Below are 20247 nucleotides of genomic sequence, written 5' to 3' on the forward strand. Positions count from 1 at the left end.
AAATTTCCTTTGTTATAAGGGAAGATTTGATGGGGGAACTCATACCAAGAAATTACAGTGGTGTAAAAACGACAAAAGGCAGTGATAAAACTAAAATGACCAAACTCCCTTCCATATCCTAGCTATTCCTTGATATATACCCACATACACTAGACATCCCTCCTCCACCTAGAGAAGCGTTTGCTCGATGGCCTCTACGTTGTTGTCTCCAGCAAGCTGGACCTCCTGGGTGTTCCTGGTCTCATCCAGCTGCCAGCCAATGTTTAACTTCAGTGCCAGCCAGTTCAATTCCATCCTGTAGCATGCTGGGGGCTGAGATGCTGGAGTTCACCGTGGGGACTCCACCCTCCTCAGATGGGGAAGGATGGAACTGAAGATCTTTCCCCCTCCTGGATCACTGCCTTGTCATGGTGGAGGTACTTGTGTAGCTGAATACAGCTATGAGCTATGTGGTGCAAGGTTACCCAAGATGGTCGGGTCATGGTGGAGAGTTCTGACAAAAAGTGATCCGCTGGAGAAGGAACAGAAAACCACTCCAACGTCTTTGCCGAGAAAACCTCATCAACAGTACTAAATGATAAAAGAGATGCCACCAGATGATGAGCCCCTCAGGCGGGAAGGTGTCCAACATGCTACCATATTTCAGCTGTTTTCCTCCTTCCAGTTTTATTCTAAATACCCCTGGGGATGACTTGCCTCTGATTTCTCAACAAGCTTTTTGCAAATTGGTGTCCCTCCCATTTCTTGCTTATGATCGACACTGTCCATGATCTTTCACCCCTCTCTACCATATGACCACACAAACATGCTTAAATCCTAACCCCACTGCTTGTGGCTGCCTTACCTCTCCACTTCGTAAGGACTCAAGTATTTTCTGACTGAGGTTCTTCTGTCCTCTCCATTGGGTCAATTTATTTATATACATTAAGCTTTCTTGGGAAATGGTGATACAGTAGAATAGCATTTGTTTTTTGGTTGGGTTTTTTTTTTTTGGCCGGGGGGTGGGGGTGGGGGAGAGTTCTAAAGTCAGTAGGTAAGATAAAAATAGCACCTCATCAAAATTCCCCTCTCTTGGAAGCAGGACTCCAAAGTGAACAACCTCTAGTATACCAAAACAATAAAGGTAAGGGAAAGGCAGTCAGATCCATAACCTTGGGAAAAGGTCCAGCTGGGGTGTTCTGGCTAGAGCCAAATAAGCATTGGCTCAAGACTGTGGAAGAGGCACCTACACATCTTCCCTCTTCTCTCTGTTCCTTCATGCCCCTTCCCCCTTTGCCCCGCCCAATTCTGAGAGATATCCAGATAGCAAGACAAGTGGTCTACTGGGAGACGGGAAGAACAGCAGTGTGGGCTCACTCCCAGGCACCAAGTGCATATTAAATCCCTTCTCCTTTTTGAGTACATACAGCTGAATTCATCTAATGCATATATTATATGACTTTGCTACCGTCAATGCTAATATCTGTCTTGTATCCATTTGCCATTTCTCGTAGCCAATAACTTGTTTCAATAGATCCAGTAGGAGTTGCCTCAACTGCAAGCTCTACTTTCTTCTCACTTCTACTTAGTTTGATAACTTTGTTCCAAAGTCTTCAGCTGCTACGTGTTACAGAGATAGTTGATCTGGGAATGGCTCACATCAGTAACAAGTCTGTTATAATACAATCAATTTTAAAATTATATTATTGGTGTTTTTGACTTGCTTTTTGGAAGAAGTATTCATGATATGGTGGCATGAGGTCTCTTTCACCTACGAGCCCTGGACCTCTCATGTCTTGCTCTCCTCCCTTACCCCACACCCCACCCCTTTATATTGACATGACCAAACATCAAATACGAGTTTAACTTGGAGAGTTAGATCAAGCTCCTCCACAGAACGTCTCTATCTCCTCATCCTTTGCAATGAGCTTTATCATACAGGCTGTTTCTGCAACAGGAAATGACCAAAGAGGCTATGAAACAATGGTCTGTGGTAATGGCAATTCCTTTACTCACGTGTGCGCAGAAAACGTGGGGGCCATCCTCCCATTCCCCCGCTTGGTGCTTTCAGTCTTTTCATCTCACTTACAGCGAGAATCAGACTGGCATGATTCAAACCCAGCCCCAGTCACGAGCCTCTGCAGGGGAGGCTAATATCCAGAGCACCAACGCGCTATGTGGACACAGCAGGTAATCTGCAAACAGTGCCCCTCCTCTAGAGATGGGTCATGGGCAGAATGGGGTGTGATGTGGTACTTTTTTAACTTGTCATGGCAAAAATTTTAATAATAGTAACAACCAAAGGGCTGTCCTCCTCGCAATAATGCTCTGTACATTAAGAAGGGCCAGTCCTGTGCTGCCTAGCCTGTCCTCTGAGCTTTGCTGGTGTGACAGAATCTAGTACTCTGCTAACACTGCCTTCAAGGAGCCCAGAGCTAGCATAATCTGAACCATGCAGAAATTCTTTATCCACTTGACTTTTCTTGTGTGGAAGGACAGGTCAAACTCTTCTAGGGGATTACAGGTACTTTTGAGGAGGTTCTGCAATGTTTTGTGGCTTGATATAACAGGTTTAGTCATCCCTCCAACAGGAACATCTAGAAGACCCCCCCATCCATCCGTGCATTCCTCTACAACGTGGAACACGCACCGGATCTCTTCCAAGCCCTGATGAACAGCTTTTAGGGAGCCTACAAAGCCTGGCTAATGCTCGTTTGACATGTATTCTGGGTGCCAGAGAACTGGGCTCAGTAAGTACAACTCCAAAGTGACTGTCCAAGCCATGTAACAGTGTTCCACTGTTCAGTTACACGACGCAGAAAAAGAAGTCTCCTGGAGAAACAGAAGGGAAAACAGGGCAGAATATATAACGAAAATCCGCATCTACATAGAACTGATTTCTAAAGAGATTCAGGAACATTACATATTGCTTAGGAGCGTCATGTTAAGTGGCAAGAGACAAAGGAAGAAAAAATGGAAAGACGGTTTCCCTCTAAAAGAAAAAAACTACAAGGGTTCCTTGCCACCCTGGAACAAACTCCAACCTCATTAATTTGCACATCAATTATTTATTAAGTGGCTGCTGTGTTTGGTGCTAGGTCAAATGCAAAATTTAGCTAAAACCTGGTCCTCGCCTTCATGGAACTCTCTACAGTACACATTATATAATTTCATTAGATTGATGCTAAGCGAGGTTAAGTAAGTCTAAATGAGAAGGTTATTACCAATCTTGGGGCATTAGGGAGGAGGAGGCATCCTAGTTGAGCTTTAAATGATGGGGAAGAATAATTATTCAGCTTTGAAAAAGAGGGAGAGCACAAAGTCACAAAAGCAGGAAAGGCAGGAAAGGTAATTTAAGAGGCAGAGTAACCCAGTTTGACTTGATGGAAGAGATAATAATTACAAAATTACAAGAGTAACGTATGTTAAGGCTGGAAAGGGAGGGGGATACCAAATTCCAGAGGACCTTAAATGCCTGACAAAGCAGTTAAAACTTGATTCAAGTGCTAATAGGGAACACCTGATTTTTGAAAACAGGAGAGATGGGACCAGATTTAGGCACAGGAAAGACTAGTCTGGTATATAGCCCAGATCAGAGAAGGTAACAGCGGAGGCAGATTAGTTAGAAGTAAACTGGAATAAACCAGGTATGGAAACGAAGGCCCACTCTAGAGTGGTAGCAGCAGGAACTGAAAGGAAGGGAAAGATGAAGGAGAGGTCACAGAAGCAGAATCAAGTACTCGGTACAAGAATGATGGAAGAGGCTAGGATGATGAAAGGTGGCTAACCTGGGGAAATGGGACAATGATGGCCAAAGACAGAGAAACAGGCAAGTCAGAAGGAGCAGATTTAGGGAGTGATAAGCTTGGTTTAAGAGCTGAGTCTGAGGTGTCAGTGTTTTCAATGAAGCCCTGAAGAGAGCAGGAGTAGCTGAAGCTTGAAGCCAAATGAGACCAAGTGAAAAGATGAGTAAGAGCCATTCACACAAAAGGATAAGAAAAGAATGTGAAGAGGAGCAGCTAGGTGGCACAGTGGACAGAGCACTGGCCCTAGTCAGGAGGACCTGAGTTCAAATCTAGCCTCAGACACATAACATTCACTAGCTGTGTGTGACGCTAGGCAGGTCACTTAACCCCAATTGCCTCACCAAAAAAAAAAAAAGAAAGGATGTGAAGCCAGTGAAGGAGACTGCGAGGTAAGGAAGGGAACCAAGAACAGGCAGTCCCTCTGAAGCCCAAGGAAGAAGTGTCTCATAGGAAGGAGTGTCCAAAAGAGCCAAAAGCTGCCGACGTCCGGCTCTTTCGGACCATCCTGACTGGCTGGGAAGCAGAAGAGTGTGCCAACTCCTCGCCCAAGATCTGTTCCAGCTCACTGAAGCCCAAGCTGCCTATCTCCTTCAAAGTGTATGGGTACTACATGCAAGCCATAAACTCCCTACTGCTGTGCTCAAGCCTGAAATAGCTTTGCAAGTAATTATTCAGTAAGCTGAAATTAGAAAGCAGTATTTTTGTCTAGGAAGCAGGAAATATGCTGCTTTCATTTACTAAGGAGCTATATATCTCTTAGCAGTCTCCTCTAGAATTGCCAATTACTCATGCAAGCAGCTTTACCTCTAACGGTTTACATTTTCTTTTAAATTTTAATTCTAACAGCTAATTTTATCTAGAACTAGGTCTAGAATAACTGTAAATTGGCACATTTTTATCCATACTTCCACCATGCATCTCTGTAATTTTCTATTTAATTTTTTCTTCAATTAACAAAATTTTCATATACCCTTCTCCCACTGAAAACCACCACACCCACAAAACCCTTTTTAACAAATATGCATAATAAAGTAAAAAACATTTCCACACTAGCCATGTCCAAAAGTCTCTCTCCCAGTACCTGCATGATCAGCCTTCTGTCATCAGGGGCTATTGCGCTTCATTCAACCTCCTGGAGTTACGGTTAGCCATCAGAATGATCAGAGGCCTTCTGTCATTCAGTGTCGTTTATCTTTAGAGTGCTGTTGTTACATAAATTGTTCTCCTGCTCACTTCGTTTCAGCAGCAATTATTTCTGTACATGTGGGTCCTTTTTCTGTCCATCCTTTGTGGATAAGTCTAGTATCCACACTAACTCAAAGAATGCAGAGCTTGGTAACTTTGCGGGGCATAGTGACAAATTGCTTCCCAGAAGTACACAGCCCCACCCAATAAAGTGTATTAATATGCCTCTTTCTCCACAGACTCTCTAAGATTTATCATTTCCATTTTTTTATCATCTTTGATAATCTAATGACTACAAGGTAGAACCTGCTGTATATGAAAATTCATTTGTATGTCTCTATTAGTGATATGGGATATTTTTTCTAGTGGCTGGTAACTTTAGATTTCTTCCTTGGAAAACTGCCTATTCACATTCTTTGACCCATTCATTTATCAATTGGGGAATGGCCTTTATTCTTATAAAGCTGCATCAGTTCCTTTAATTATCTTGGAAATGAGATCTTTATTAGAGAAACTTAAACTTGGCCAATTTTCTACTAAAATCAAGAAAAGTTTTTCTTTTACTGATACTCTTAACACAAAAGAGAAAGGAAATGGAAGAAATAATGTAGAGAAAAGTAGAGAGAAGAAAGTTTTAGAGCACATTAATCTGAATATAATTTCAATCTAAATAATCTTGCCTTAATTAGAACTTTGATATCTAGACTTTTAATACTTGAGGATACAACCATTGAAGGTACAATATATTTCCACCTTTCAGAATATGATGAGGGGATGAATGGGATAATGTGAGTCCCTCATACATGGTGGCTGTTCAATACATATATTTAATTCATTTTATTTGTTGACTATTTTCAGTCTTTTTGCACTCAATCTATCAAATCAAGCTGGTTTTAGCCTTAGATGTGGAGAAAGTGGGGTAGAGCTTATGGTGCGTGAATAAATCCAACTGGGCTTCCACAAACCTAGAACCTATAACTAGAACATATACCAGCTTAGGAACCAATAGTTACAAACCCGGCACATGAAAAGCCATAAGAAAGATGTGATGGGAAAGGTGGCTAATTGGAGGGATGGAACACAAAAAGAAGTCCTAAAGAAGACTGAGAGCAGATGACGGAACCAAAAAAGCGAAGTTATCTAAGTGATGAGGTAGGGGAGCAATGAAAGGAGACTGAAAAGGCAACAAGAGAAACAGAAAGTCATGGAATTTGACTGGGTTTATCATTATCATGCTCTTCATTTAGACTACTGGACTATCAGAGTTCCAGAGGTTCTTTGTCCTGTTTATCAGCTTTTCAGAATATAAATCAACAATTATTAATATTGTTAATAACTTATTTTATTAATTATAAATAAAATAATAATAAACATTTAGAACATAAGTAATAATTAAATAAATTATCTCCAAACTGTCTGTATTTGTACCATCAGAAAAAAAGAGAAAGCCAGCAGTTATAAACCATACAGTACAGACTTTTTCCATTAATCCCAAAATTCTTAAGAGAATCTAATAGTGTGTCAGAAAATTTTTTTGTTCACAATAAAATGTTAATTATGTAATGTGTAGTTGTTGATTTATTTTGCTTTTGCATAAACAGAGTACAACCATAAATGACTAAATTTCATATTTAACAGAAGTCATGATTAAATGAATAAAACTCATCTTTTCATTGCCCAGGAAAACCATTCATCCCTTTTCCTAGGAAGGATGTTGAAAAGCCTTCTTGAATATCAATGTTCTGTGACTGAAAGGGCCCCTGCTCTTAAGAGAATTGCGTGAGAGGTAACTGACCTTCAGAAATCAGAGGTTAATAAGTGAGTTGCCCACAGCTCCCAAGGCAACACTGGAACTCCAGTCTTTCCCTCCATTACCGTCTGCTGTCGTGAATCACCCCATAAAGTGAAAGGTAGGACTGGGATGCAGGAGGGTGAAATCTCTCCACTGATTCCAAATTTGTGAAAGCTTATTCAATTGTTAAATAAATACAAACATGGCTCACACACAACGGCATAACACCATTCAAAACAATTTTAAGTGAAAGTCTTTTTAAAATGACGCCACAATTCTCTTACAGCCTGAAACTTGATGACTTATTACACAGTATTTTTTTGTCTCCACAAAAGCACACAAAAAAGCACACTTACCACAATCTGTTTAAATTCCAATCTAAAATACACAAAAGTCATCTTTTTTCAAACCTTCAAATCCCATTAGACTTCTTCTTGTTGTAAAGTCTAAAACTCTGATCATTTGGGGCCTTCTCATCAATACTTCTCAAGTAAACATACATAACTCCACGGCTTTTCAGGTGTTTTCCAATTATGTGACCTCTAGAAATCTTCCAACATTTCACTATCTTTTGCCAAGTTTCACACGACTCAGAAACTCTCTGACCTTCAACATAAAACCAGAATTACTTAACTTATCTTTACATTTTTCACATTGGCTCTTTAACCTTTCATAAAAGGATTTTCTCTTTGGGTCCAATTCCCATAATAGTCTTCTCTTAAAAGAATGGTCTTTGCTCCATATTTCTCTCCACGAACCTTTATATTTCTCTATGTAACTCGACTTCTCAGTGTCTTCTTTCCAAATTCCTTCTCCTCTTCTTATGGCTTTTAGCTCTGCTTTTAGTAGGTTTTTGTGAATCGTCCAATACACCCTAGAGTTATGATCTAGCTCTTTGATAAGAATAGTTTTGCCAAGCCCTCTTCGCAAAATCTCTTCGTTCAAACTCACAGTAAAATACATGCCCTTGAATAAAAGAAAGTGCACACTTATCATCGTCTACTCAAAGGTCTGACCCCCGTTCCCCCAACCCCTGCAGCTGCATACATATGTAAACACATGCCACTTACAGAGGGGTCCCAAAGAGGGCTCCCAGGACCAGACCCCAGCCCTGGAGCTGTGCCCTTTGGTTCTCCCTCTGACTTTACTTATTTTGTTTAGTGTAGAATTCTTCTTAATTAGTCCAGTTACTTGGTTTCAGTCAAAAGGCAGATTACGAACTAGAAGGAGGGCCAGCAGTGAGGTGGGTATAGAAGAGATAAAGACAAGACGAATAATGGATGGTCAGAATGGTGGCATAAAATTATCAAGAAGAGAAATATAAGCATCTAAAAAAGTATTTTTCAGATACTTCCATCTAAAGCTGGGGCACTGGGCTTGGAATCAGGAAGACTCACGAGTTCAAATCTGGTCCCTGACACTTACTAGCTATGTGACCCTGGGCAAGCCACTTAACACTGTTTGCCTCAAGTTTCCTCATCTGTAAAATGATGTGGAGAAAATGGCAAATCATTCCAGTCTTTGTCAAGAAAACTCCACATGGGGACACAAAAAGTCGGACACAACTGAAATAACTGATAACAAAAAGCCTTAAGAGAGAAAACCAATCCTTACTGCAGAAGATTAACAACAGATGTCTCCAGAGAATCAAACCAGGACCAACAGGCAGAAATGACTGGGAAACTGATGGCCTGTGTGTAAGGCTCCTACCATCTGGCTGCCTGAGAGAAAGGCAGACACTGTAGTTCACACCGAGAAGCTCCAGTAAATCTTTCCAACTGGAACCCCACCACCAAGATGGTCAAGAAATCCAATGAAACTACAATCAATGATTTCTTCCCAGAACTGCATTAGAATCAGACAATAAGAAAGGGTCTTAGCAGCAAAGCCAGGGCATACATGGCAGGGTGGCTCCACAACATGCTCAGCAACTGGCCAGCGACATGTCTGTGCAGCCTGCAAGGCTCATGTCTAGAGGCTCAAAGAATGGGGGTATCCCTTGAGCAAGCCTTAGGAAGGGGATCTCTAATGTATCCAGCAACGCGTGCAGTCCTGCAGCGCTCAGATGTGGGGACTCTGAGGTTCTTCTAACCCTCTGTCCTGAGATGCCAAGGATGGCCAGACAGATCTGGCCAGCCCTGTGAACCTCGAAGTTCCTGACACACAGTAGGCATTTAACAAATGTAGACTGACCGACTGACTGATGGATCTAGGGCAGCCTAAGCCCAGGAGGCAGAGGTCAGTGCAGGAACCCTGGGCAATACACCCTAATGCACATCCTGGGGAGAGCCTAGCCCTGGACCAACCCAATTCTGAACAAAAGCTGGAGAGAAGTAAAACAAAAGACAAAATGAGATAGCAAGGGAAAGAGATGGAGAAGGGGAATCAATCAGCCAAAAGGAGAGGCAGAAAATTATTGTTAAGTACACGATAATACTCTAAATTACAAAACAGAAAAAACTTGGTTGGGGTACACGTGAAAAACCTAAGAGCCTGGTTGCTTTTTCTCAGTACTTACTCGATTCACCAACAGGCAGCACAGAAGCGATGAGTTGTCCCTCGCCAGCAGCTGGAACCACAGTACTTGGAAAGGTTTTAACTCCTTTCTCAACCACAGGTGACCAGCCTCAGTGAGCTCCACTCCCGCTAGCTTTATCAGCAAAACCCCACACGGCTGCTCTAGAGAGGTAAAAGTCGTTACATTTTTAGCCAGAGAAACATAACGCAAACAATAATTTCCAAGTTTAGTTTGAAAAGTCACAAGGTAACATTTATTTTCAAAATACTCAAACTCCTACCTACTTCTTTACCCTCAGTTTTCCTTAGGAAATAAATAGGAAGGGTGATTTTTAAATGCCAAAGAAATGCCATGTCATTGATGTGTGGCATACAATTCCAGGGTTAACAAATCTATCTCTCCACACATACCTGATATTTTGTCAATTATTATACAATTGTTAACAAAAATTCTTAAAGTCAAAGTCTTTCATTTTTAGTAATGACAGATTTTGCAAACACTTTTCACCAATGTTAAGTTTTCTGAGTATCTTTAAATTCATATGGGTTATTTAAAAACCAACAACAATGATATAATAATGTAAATTCTACAAGGGCTTAAATTTATACCAAAGAGAGTAAGATCCAGAGAAAGAACAAAAAGAAACGTTAAAACTTCCCTATGACTTTATTTGCTCTCGAGAAGCTCTTGGTTTAAGACAAGCAACTTCTCGACCAACTCTCTATGGGATTTTAACTATTCAGTACTAGGAGCCCTAAACATATCACTAAAAAACAAAATAATCTCAACAAGAAACAACTGATTCCAAATGTGAGAATCACTTCAGGATGAGATGTCTATGTGTAGGCAACTCATTAAGTCACTGTCAAAGGACAAAAATCAACCCCAAATTATAAGAAATGTCAAACTAAGGAGAACTGGGGCCGTCTACAACAACTCCAACCCAAACAACTATATGTAGAGTGAGCTACTGAAGCCCTCAAGGGGGAAAGAAATAAAGGAAAAGGTATCATTTCCTACAGAAGCAGCTTAATCGATGTTAAGTAATGGCTAGAAAGAGAAGTCCACGAGAGCCCAGCAACTGCCTTGGCAGACTGCTCCATCCCAACCCCCACACTGGTTTAAAAGCTTGAGCCCAAATCATCAATCTACCTTTTCCAATTTCCTGCAGCCCTTCCAAGGCTTACTTACCTTCCATGCTTATGCCAGCTCCACACGGTCTCATTCCCTAGACTCAAGATAACAACTATCTTTTTCTACAGACATATGCACTTCTCTTGGCAGTATGGGTATTTACATGCTGCTAGTTCTCCCTTCCACAGCCAGAGCCCGCCCCGCCACCTTCCGGCTTCATATTTGTCTAGGTTCCACCCACTCTCCATACTGGGTTCATCTTGCCCTGCTGATGCTGACCCCCAATCCCAGAAAGGACTCCTCCCCAGTCCTTGATTCCGTCAACTGAAATCTTTCTCCCATTCCTTCAAGGCCTAACCCAAACGGCACATCCTTCAGGAAGCCTTCTCTGAATCCCTAAGGTAAAATTTTAGCTGAGACTTGGAGGAAGTCAGGAAGCAGAGAGTTTTAGGCCTAAGGAAGAGCCAGGGGAAATGGCCAGAAGTAGGAAGGAGATGGAGTGTTGAGGATGTGGGACAGCCAAGAGGCCAGGACCACTGGATCACAGAGTATGTGGAGAACAAGGTGTAAGGAGACTAGAGAGGGAGGAAGGGCCCAGGATGTAGAGACTTTAAAAGCCAAGGAAAGGATTTTATATTTGGTGCTGGAGGTGATAGGGAGCCACTAGGGTGCACCACGTGGGGGGAAAGGAGTGACGTGTTCGGACCTGAGATTTAAGAAGATCAATCTGACTAAAGAGAGAGGATGGAATGGAGTGGAGGGAGACCTGGGGCAGGAAGATCAACCAGCAGCTGATGCAACGGTACCAGTTTAACATTAAGTGCTCAGTAAATCCTCTCTCTTCTCTGTCACTAATCCAATGTGTATAAAATGAGAAGAATAACTTTAATTTAAACATTTCCCTAATGTTAATAGGTAAAATTATGTGGGTTTTTTTCTACTTTACCAAAAACACAGAATACTAGGACTTCCCAACAGTTATTTATATTTATTCCTTATGCCTTTACCTTTACTTACTTCTCCATGATGAAATTAGAGGGATGTGAATGGGAATATGCTCCAACTCCAGCCCCTTTTCAGTTACCCGGTGTAGTCGTCCTCGTAATTTAACATTATTTTTTATAAATTCTTTAGGAATCTCTGAAGGACTTATAAATTTGGATGTCTGTTGATTTGCAGGAAAAAAATACAACACAAAAATTCTTGCCAAAACTGTTTTAGTATTTCTGCCATTAAAACAAGAATTTATTGACTCTTATACATCTAGCAAAATATCTTAAACAACATAATCTTCACTTAGTTATTTCTCATTCACCTTGTAATTTGTAACTTCAAAATACCCTGGAGTCAGAGATGAAAATGACACTAGACACTAATGAGACAAGAGATCGGGAAGGGACAGCACAAAAAGAAAGATACCATAAGGAAGGGGGAGAGAACCCAGTGACAATGGCCAGAGCAGTATCACACACCAAAGGCCATGTATACAAGAGGGCTCTTTGGTAAAGACAATGAACAAAGAAGGCCCAAGGAAACAAAAAGCCATCTTTGTTTTTATAAAACGGCAGCAAAATCTGCTACCAGACTCCTTTAGAAAGACAGTTTTTTTTTTAATTTGGTAAATCTGAAAGCTTCAAGGCACAAAGTAGTCTGTGTAAAACCTACGTGGAACCAAGACATAGATTTTTAGGGAAATATACTAAAAATAAATGTGAAGTCCAAAGAATCTGAAGATATGTTAAAAAAAAATACATGCTAAAGATTAATTTCTTTGAGCAATTCATGAAGCTAAAATCAAAACCACAGAAGTCACCTAGTTAAAAGAAAACAATTTCCTCTGAGATCAAAAAAATCGGAAGTAAAAAATTTTTAAACTATATCTGGGCAGCTAGGTGGCGCAGCAGACAGAGCACTGGCCCTGTAAGTCAAAAGGACCTGAGTTCAAATCCGGCCTCGGACACTTGACACTTACTAGCTGTGTGACCCTGGGCAAGTCACTTAACCCCAATTGTCTTTAAAAAAAAGTATAATATCTGCTTGTCTGTTCATTCCTTCATTCCTACCTTATTGAAGACAGGGAGATGGGTGAGATTATTCCTTCGAGTGTTCATTTGACTTTTTGTTATAGCAATGAATAGATTTATAATTTTTAAAGTTTAACCTGAATTCAAGACATTTCAAAAATAAGAGAATCCCAAATTACAAATGACATAAAGACAACTAGAGAGGAAAGACTGGTATTGCTTTATGGATTAAGTAAGAGAGTAAAACAAGGGCTTCCTGCTTTGCAGTGTATCCAGTTAAAGAAGTCCAGGAAAAGGAAACAAAAACTGAAGTGAGAATCAACTCCTCAGTCACGAGCACAAAGCTGTGACTGACAGGAGTAAAAAACCCTTCATGATTTTTGAATTGCTTTTCTTCTGGGCACTTTGATAGTGGCATTTAAGACAATGAAACAGAAATGAAAGTCAGTTTCACCTCAAGAAACAATAAAAAACCTGACACGGCACCAATGAATCCCTGTTTCATGGTAGCAACAGGATGATCAGCTACAACAAGATTAATGATCTTTTTTTAAAGAATTGTTAAAAACCATCCATTTAACTAAGTGAATTTCTGCTGAATGAGGCAGAAATCTCTGTAGTTCTAGGTAAAAACACCATAAAAGATATTCTGAGATAACCTGGGGAGAATGAAATGTAAATTTTCTAATGGTAACACTCTCTTAGGGCAAACCTCTGAGATTCCCTTTTAAGTATGAAATAGTAATTATAAAAATTTTATAAAAATATTTTGAATATAATTTTCAAAGATTTCAATGTTAAATAGCAAATGCTTGTAATATAAGAAATAAATGACATACTGCTTGAACTAAAACTGAACCAAGAACTTTTAAAACTGCTTATGAAGTACTTATCCTAAAGAATTTTCAAATGCCAACTTACCAATTTAATACTTCTTGCCAATAACAGGACTCCTGCTACTGCCATTCCAGTGCTAATATTCTATAAAAAGTACATAATACAAGCCATTAATTATTCATAATAACTGTGTCCAACACTGAATTTATTAGCTTTTTCAAAGTCTTAAATCTGAACTCCTCTTCCCCTCTGACTCTAACTTTCCGAATCATACCTATCCTTTAAGGTCCAACCAAAGCCCCAGAATTCCTTCCTCCCTGGAACCACTTCTGAATTCAGTGAAGACAGTTTTCACCATCCAACTTGGCACTACATCATAGGTTCCTCAAAGACAGAAAATACACCATTTACTGTCTCTCAAACCCCGAGTGCCTGGTGCAGTGAGATATAGTGAGATATTAATCAGTACCACATTGGTCTAAATTCTGGTTGCCCTTTCAGTCTCCCAACCTGGCTTTTCAGAATCCTGAGTGCAGTCTCTGCGTAACAGCGTTGGCTTTATCAGGTGCCAGGCGGAATATTTTTTGTAGATAGTTTTGCGTTGTTTTAAGTGCATACCCCTTTTTCCCTCAGTATCATGAGATGAAGGGAAAAAGTGAAGCGTATATTCAGGGTAATTTGTATTTGAATCAATATAGTACCTTGTTAATTCATCTCAGAATAATAGATTTAGACGTGAAAGAGCCTTCAAGGTAATCTAGTCTGACCCCAGATTTTTCAGTTAAGGAAACTGAGGCCCAGAAAGTATTGTAGTCACTTGCCCAAGGTCACAGACAGGTGCTTCATAAGTGCCAGGGCCCAAGATTGGAAGCCAAGTCCTCTTAACTCCAACTCTAGCACTCTTTCCACTTCATCTTTTTTTAAAACAATCTTGGACTTCCTTTCAGAACAACACTTCAGTAAAAAATACAAGAATGAAAGTTTAATTGGTTTAAAATAACTTCTTTTAAGTTTAAATTTCTTAAAATTTATTTTACTTTTAAAAGGTATTAATCTTTTTTTTTTTTTTGCAATTTTTAAATACAATTAGATACATGTCTTCCTAGACTTTCTTTTTTCTCTATCTTCTTCTTAGGCACTCTTTAAGCCCACTTGGGCACCTCAGAGACCTCTTCTGTGGATGTTTCAACTGCCCCTGCTGCCTTTTTTTTTCTTTTAAAATACTTGGACTCTTTAGGACTATGTCTATGACTAGAATATTTGGGATAAAAGGTAGTTTTCCTTGTTTCTTGTTCAACAGTCACTGTTTTGTAAGCAGCTTGTTTGATTTTTTTAATTTTCATTTATTTATTTTTATTTACTATTTATTACTTTGGTTTTATTTATATTAATATAATTATACTATTTAATATAATAATACTAAATATACTTGTATTTATATTAATTTATTACTTACGATAAGTTTAACTTACTTAAGGAATCTATCCTTAGTATGCTCTTTCCCACCTGTTTCCTAAGGATTGGATTATATCAGAGGTTCCTGACCCTTAACAAGGGTCCACGGCCAGATGTCAGGACTGTGTAGTTGGATGGGTAAAGAAATACATCGTTTTTTACTAACCTCTGCTAGTCAGCATTTCCTTCAATCATTTAACAAAACTTTCCTCTGAGGAGGGGTCCATAGATCTTACCAGAGTGCTAACGGGGAGCATGAGACAGACACACAGACACCCACAGACAGACAGACACACCCCCACCCCCGGCCCTGGCGGATCTGGACAGCTCCCACATTGCTCCCTTCCTCCCTTTCTGGCCTCCTGGTTTCAGTGTCACCCTTTTGGGGCAGGGGGGAAGCTTCTGCCTCCTAGGGCCTTGGAGCCCACCGCTCGGGGATGAGGTCAGAGCCTGGGAAGGGTCTGCCTGAGATCCAGACGGTGGGGAGCCACAGACCCGCGATTCTCGCTCCCGACCCCAAAGCCAGCGCCCCCTCCTGTAACTTGGCCGCCCTAGGACACGAGCCCCTCGCAGAGCTCCAAGCGCCGGGGCCAGGTGGGACGCTGCGATTACTCTCCTAGGCTGACGTCCAAAGGGGAGGAGGGCTGGCTCGGGCAGGTGCGCGGGTCTGGGGTCGGGACCCGGCCTCAAATCCTGACTCCATCCCCCGGGATACGCTGAAGGCCTCCCCGTTACAGAGCAGGAAACGAGGCTCGCCTGAGCCCCGGCCAGACGGGGGGCGCCGCTATGGACCCCTCCCCAGAATCCGGCTCGAAATGCACAAGACATCGTGCGTCGGGTAACCGAAGCAACCAAGGCTAAGCGAAGACGAAGCGGGCGCTTTCGCCTGTCCAAGGTCGGGGTCCCTTGGGGGTCACCCCAGGACAGGCTCCCCGACCTGACCCCTGAACCCGGCCCGCGCCCCCCGCCCCCGCCTCTCCGCCGGGGCCCCGGGGTACCCGGATGAGGCAGAGGTTGTCGTCGGCCCACTTGGACAGGAATGCCACCACGTTGAAGTCGAACTTGGCCGAAATGCAGGCTTGTAGGGGCTCCGGGGCCGGGCCCTCCAGCTCGCGGCACGCAGAAGCCGGGGTCTCCGGCACCGTCTCGGTCCCGAGAGGCTTCGGGAGCAGGGGGCGGCTCGGGAGCTCCTGCGCCGAGACGGGGCTGCGCTGGGGGGGTGCCGGGGCGAGGGATCAGCCGGGGCATCAGATTGACCAGCGGCGACCACCTGGGCGACGGCAGATGATCGGGAGGCGGCTCCAGGTGCTGCTCCGGGACGCGCGGCGACGACACCGACCTGCACTCCTTCTCCATGTCTGGGCCGAGGTGTCTCAGCCGGCCGGCCTGCGCCTGCGCCTGTGGGGGGGGGGGCCTAACGAGACCGGTCTGCGCCTGCGCCGCTGTCTGCTTAACGAGGCCGGTCTGCGCCTGCCCATCTGCTGCTCCCTGGCCAGTCTGCATTTGCTCCTCTGCTGCCACCTCCCCTAATGAGGCCGGCCTGCGCCTGCGCCTCTGCTACTTCCCGCGTGGCGACGCCGGTCTGCACCTGCGCCTCTGCTGCTACCCCCTCTAGGGTGGCTAGCCTGCGCCTGTTCTTGTGGTCGGCCTTGCGTTTCTGCCTCTCTAGCTATTACTGTTGCTCCTAACTAACAAGGCGGGGCTAAAGTCGGGGTCCGTGTCGCGCGCCAGACCCATCGTGCTACCAACCGCCGACCGTCCCTCGCGCGGCCCTCGTAGTCCTCCCGAGACCCACAACCCGCCCCGCCCCGCGCGCGTGCACCTCGTCAGTCATTGGGCAGCGGCGCGCGGGCCTTGTTACGTAGCTGTGCCCCTGCTCACTACGCATGCGGCCTCGAGGGTCGGCCCAGCCCACGTGCGAGGAGGGTGACGTCCCTTGACCCCTGGCCCTTCTCCGTCTTCGTCTCCATTTTTCCGCTTACAAGGAATCTTTATACATCTGCACCCCACCCCCGCTTCTTTAAGGAGAGGAGGGATGACCCACGGGGGGGGTGAGGGACCGTGCGGCCTTGGGGCCACGTATGGCCCTCTAGGCTCTCTGACTGAATCCAGACTTCCCAGAGCAAATCCCCTTAGTGAAAGGCCTCCAGGCCGCAGGTTTCCCCTCACCCCCCACCCCCAAAGCTTCCCCATCCGCCCTCCCTTTGGTTTTTGTCAGTCTTTGAGGCCCCCGCCCCCTCAGCCCCCGGCCTGGCCATAGCGGGAGCTTAATGGGAGCTGGTTGCCTTGACGACGGGCAGGCGTCACTTTGTTCCCTGGTTCTTGGATCTAGAAGCCCAAGGAGGCTTTGCTTCTTTCTTGGATGGGGAAGGCTCTTAGCAATAGGATGACAGTTATATAGCGTTATATACTAGTTGTATATGACAATTCTAGTTCACTTACTCCAGATAAAGGACCCCGGGCTGGGGATGCCGGGTGGTCTTCAGACCATAGGCGGCCAACCACGGGGTCCCACTCGTGTTTCCGCGTGCCCTCCAAGTTATTGTGTTGACCTTACCCCCTACTTTGTATTTGAGAGGAAAGCTAGTGGACTCCTCCCTCCCTTTCTCCCTTCCTTCCTTCCTTCCCTTGATACATACTAGCCGTGTGATCATGGGCACGTCACCCAGCCTCTCCAGGGATAAGATCGGCAACTTGTCAATAACTTCGTGGTTTAGAGGGCTTTCCCAGGAGGGCGGCCCAGCCCCACTTCAGCCTACAGATCCAGTGTTTTCGCTACGCTGCTTGTTCTTGATTTAAGCCCCGTGAGGACCGGGACCTTTGTTTTCCTATTTGTTTCCCCAGCATTGGAGCCAGGGCCTGGCCCATCATGGCGTGTTACATAGAGGGCTGGAATAATGGGGTTTTGATCTCTCTCTGTGACTGGCACGTAGGTAAGCACTTAAATAAGTGCTTGTTGATTGATTGAATGAAATCCACACACTTCTGCCTATGATCCCCAGGAAGGAAGACCCCCGGAACTCCTAGGGAAGCTTCTTCCACTTTTGGACAGCCCTAATTGTTGGAAAATTTTTCCCCAACTAGATTTCCTGATATGTTTCAACCTCATGTACTATGGAGTGGCTAGGTGGTGCCACAGTGCAGAGAACTCAGGGTCTGAAGTCTGGAAGACCTGGGTTCAGATTCATCTTCAGATTCTTCCAAGCTGTGTGATCCTGGGAAAGTCACTTCACCACTATCTGCCTCTTTCTTCTTCTGTAAAATGAGGATAATAATGGCACCTACCTCCGAGGGTGGTTGTGAGGATCAGATAAGATAGTATTTGTAAAGCAGTTGGCATAGTGCCTGACACATAATAGATGCTATATAAATGTTAGTTAATCTTTATTATTCTTTCTGTGTACTCAAGACCTTTTGCCATCCTGCTTACCCTCATCTGACACTTTCCAGGTTATGAGTTTCCTTTATGAACTATAATGCCCGATAAAGTCGGGAACACCTGCATTCAATCTGTCCTCAGATTTGGCTGTGTAAGGCTGGGCAAATCACTAACCTTTCATCTGTAAAATGAGGATAAGAGTGATTGCCTTCAAGGGTTATTGTGATGATAAAATTAAATACTACTTGTAAAGTGTTTTGCAAACGTTAAAGTGATACATAAATGCTAGCACTAGCAAAAACCTTCAAGTGCTATATAAATGTCAGCTATTGTTATCTATCCAGAATGAATTACATCTTGGAAGCTGTAGTTCTAACCTGTCATGATCCTTCTAGAGCCCAGCTCTGTTGCCCAGTCAGCTCATTGTTCTCAGCTTTATGTCATTTCCAAATTTGAGAAACATACTATGTCTTTATCCAAATAAATAAATTGTAATTACTATTAAAATGCACAGAGCCCAGTATAGTTATAGATCTGGGGCATTCCTGCAGAAGCTGCCAACTTGATATAGAAGCACTAACTGCTACCCTTTAAAGTCAGCCATCCAGCCATTTCCAAATCCATTTAATTTGACTGATTCTTAATCTCTCCATCCTTTCCATGAGAATAACATAAGTTGCTTTATCAAATGCTTTGCCAAAATCTAAGCAGATGTTTCTATAACATTTCCCTGATGCCCCTGTCAGAAAAGGAAATTATACCAGACAAACTTCATCTGCTCCCAGTATTCACAGTTTTGTGTTATTTGCAAATTTGAGAAGCATACCTGCTCTGTCTTTATCTAAGTCTTTACCTAAGTTCTACCTCTGTCGATCTTTACCCAAAGGCGCTCTGTCTTCCTTCCTATGTATCCTAGTGGTTGATTTAAATCAGCATAACTTCATCCTCAAATAGGTGTATCTAGAGAACCTCCCTGTTGACAGGAATCTTATATGAAAGATTATGGCAAACAACTTACTACTAAATGTTGTCCTGATTTTAAAAAATACATGAAAGGATGCGAATAAAGTCTTTGCGAATAGAGTCTGCTGACCCTAGTAGGGCAATGAGCCTAGATTTGATTCCTGGAAAAATTCTAGAGTGGACTATTAAAGGATGGTTAGTGAATATATAGAAAAGGAAGCAGTCTGCTGATGTTTTTGTAATGAAGATTTCCTTGTTGCCTTAACTACCATGTTCTTGGTTCCATGGTTCTTATGCCCTAAGAACCCTACATTTCCTTGGGGATTATTTGATGTAGGACAAGGAAGTCTTACCTTTTTTATGGGTCTTGTACCCCCTTTTGGCTGCCTGATGAAAATAAATATAGAGTGACCGAGGAAACTAGTTCTATTGAGATAGATATCACCATGTGGATTCTTTGTGATGATGGCTTCCTTTTTTAGCTGTTCACTAGCCATTTCTTTAATGATTAAAATTAGTACATTGTTTGCTCCAATCTTTCGGATATTTTAATGATGGCTTAGTCATTACATATGCCAGTTCTGTGAGTGCCTCATGATGTATTTCTATTTCCTTACATATCTTGGGTATCACCTCCCTGTCAGCTGACTTTTTCACTTTCTCTTTCCTTTGCAGTGCAAAGAATTATTCTTATTTTTCTTTATCACATCTACCCAAAGCAGTAGTTGTAATCCCTCTTCAGTCTTCCTCTTCTCCCCAAGTTAGCTTTTAAACTCGTATTTCGCTCTCTCTCTGTCTCTCTCTCTCTCTCTGTGTCTCTCTCTGTCTCCCTCTCTGTTTCTCTCTCTCTCTCTCCTTCCCTCTCTCTCTCTCTCTGTCTCTCACTCCCTCTGTCTCTCTTTCTCTCCCTCTCTCTCTGTCTCTTTCTTTCCCTCTCTCTCTGTCTCTCTTTCTCTTTTGTGTTGTCCTTAATGTTCCTCCCAAGCCTCAGCTCAGTCTGAGCTTTACACTGTTTTTTACAGGACTATGCAATTAGGTAGGTGCCTGACACTTAGTAGGTGCTTAATAAATGCTTGTTTACCAAATGACTCATTGCCTGAGTATGTCTGTACTTGTTATCATCCTGTGACCTGCCTTTCCACCTTTTGTACTTCTAAGAACCTAAGTTAGTTGGT

General features: G+C 43.0%; 1 protein-coding gene across 5 annotated transcripts; it reads right to left on the bottom strand.

Annotated features, from left to right (window-relative positions):
• Nucleotides 1-6294: 6294 nt before the first annotated feature.
• Nucleotides 6295-15818, bottom strand: CUNH3orf33 (chromosome unknown C3orf33 homolog). 5 transcript variants are annotated; one of them, XM_078147691.1, is made up of 6 exons: nucleotides 15729-15818; nucleotides 14748-14852; nucleotides 13360-13659; nucleotides 11432-11579; nucleotides 9281-9441; nucleotides 6295-7728 (listed from the first exon to the last, which is right to left on the bottom strand). In XM_078147691.1, the coding sequence occupies exons 3-6, from the start codon at nucleotides 13402-13404 to the stop codon at nucleotides 7327-7329; spliced, it is 756 nt and encodes a 251-aa protein (XP_078003817.1). In that variant the 5' UTR covers nucleotides 13405-13659; nucleotides 14748-14852; nucleotides 15729-15818; the 3' UTR covers nucleotides 6295-7326. The 5 variants fall into 5 exon arrangements, with proteins under 5 accessions (XP_078003817.1, XP_020844573.1, XP_020844575.1 ...); XM_020988914.2 differs by lacking the exon at nucleotides 15729-15818 and having other exon boundaries at nucleotides 13360-13419; nucleotides 13550-13659; nucleotides 14748-15696; XM_020988916.2 differs by lacking the exon at nucleotides 14748-14852 and having other exon boundaries at nucleotides 13360-13419; nucleotides 15729-15812.
• Between the last annotated feature and the right edge of the window lie 4429 nt (nucleotides 15819-20247).

This window comes from Phascolarctos cinereus, unplaced genomic scaffold (assembly GCF_003287225.1).
Source record: "Phascolarctos cinereus isolate Bilbo 61053 unplaced genomic scaffold, phaCin_HiC Scaffold_7;HRSCAF=346, whole genome shotgun sequence".
NCBI classification, from domain to species: domain Eukaryota; kingdom Metazoa; phylum Chordata; class Mammalia; order Diprotodontia; family Phascolarctidae; genus Phascolarctos; species Phascolarctos cinereus.

Bases quoted from the DNA above. Each gene is read 5' to 3' on its own strand.
- CUNH3orf33 (XM_078147691.1), bottom strand. From the start codon at position 13,404: ATGGCAGTAGCAGGAGTCCTGTTATTGGCAAGAAGTATTAAATTG. The intron at 11,580-13,359 runs GTAAGTTGGCAT...GCAAATCAACAG, and splicing joins TGGCAAGAAGTATTAAATTG to ACATCCAAATTTATAAGTCC. The intron at 9,442-11,431 runs GTAAGTAAAGGT...TTACCTCTCTAG, and splicing joins TCTAATTTCATCATGGAGAA to AGCAGCCGTGTGGGGTTTTG.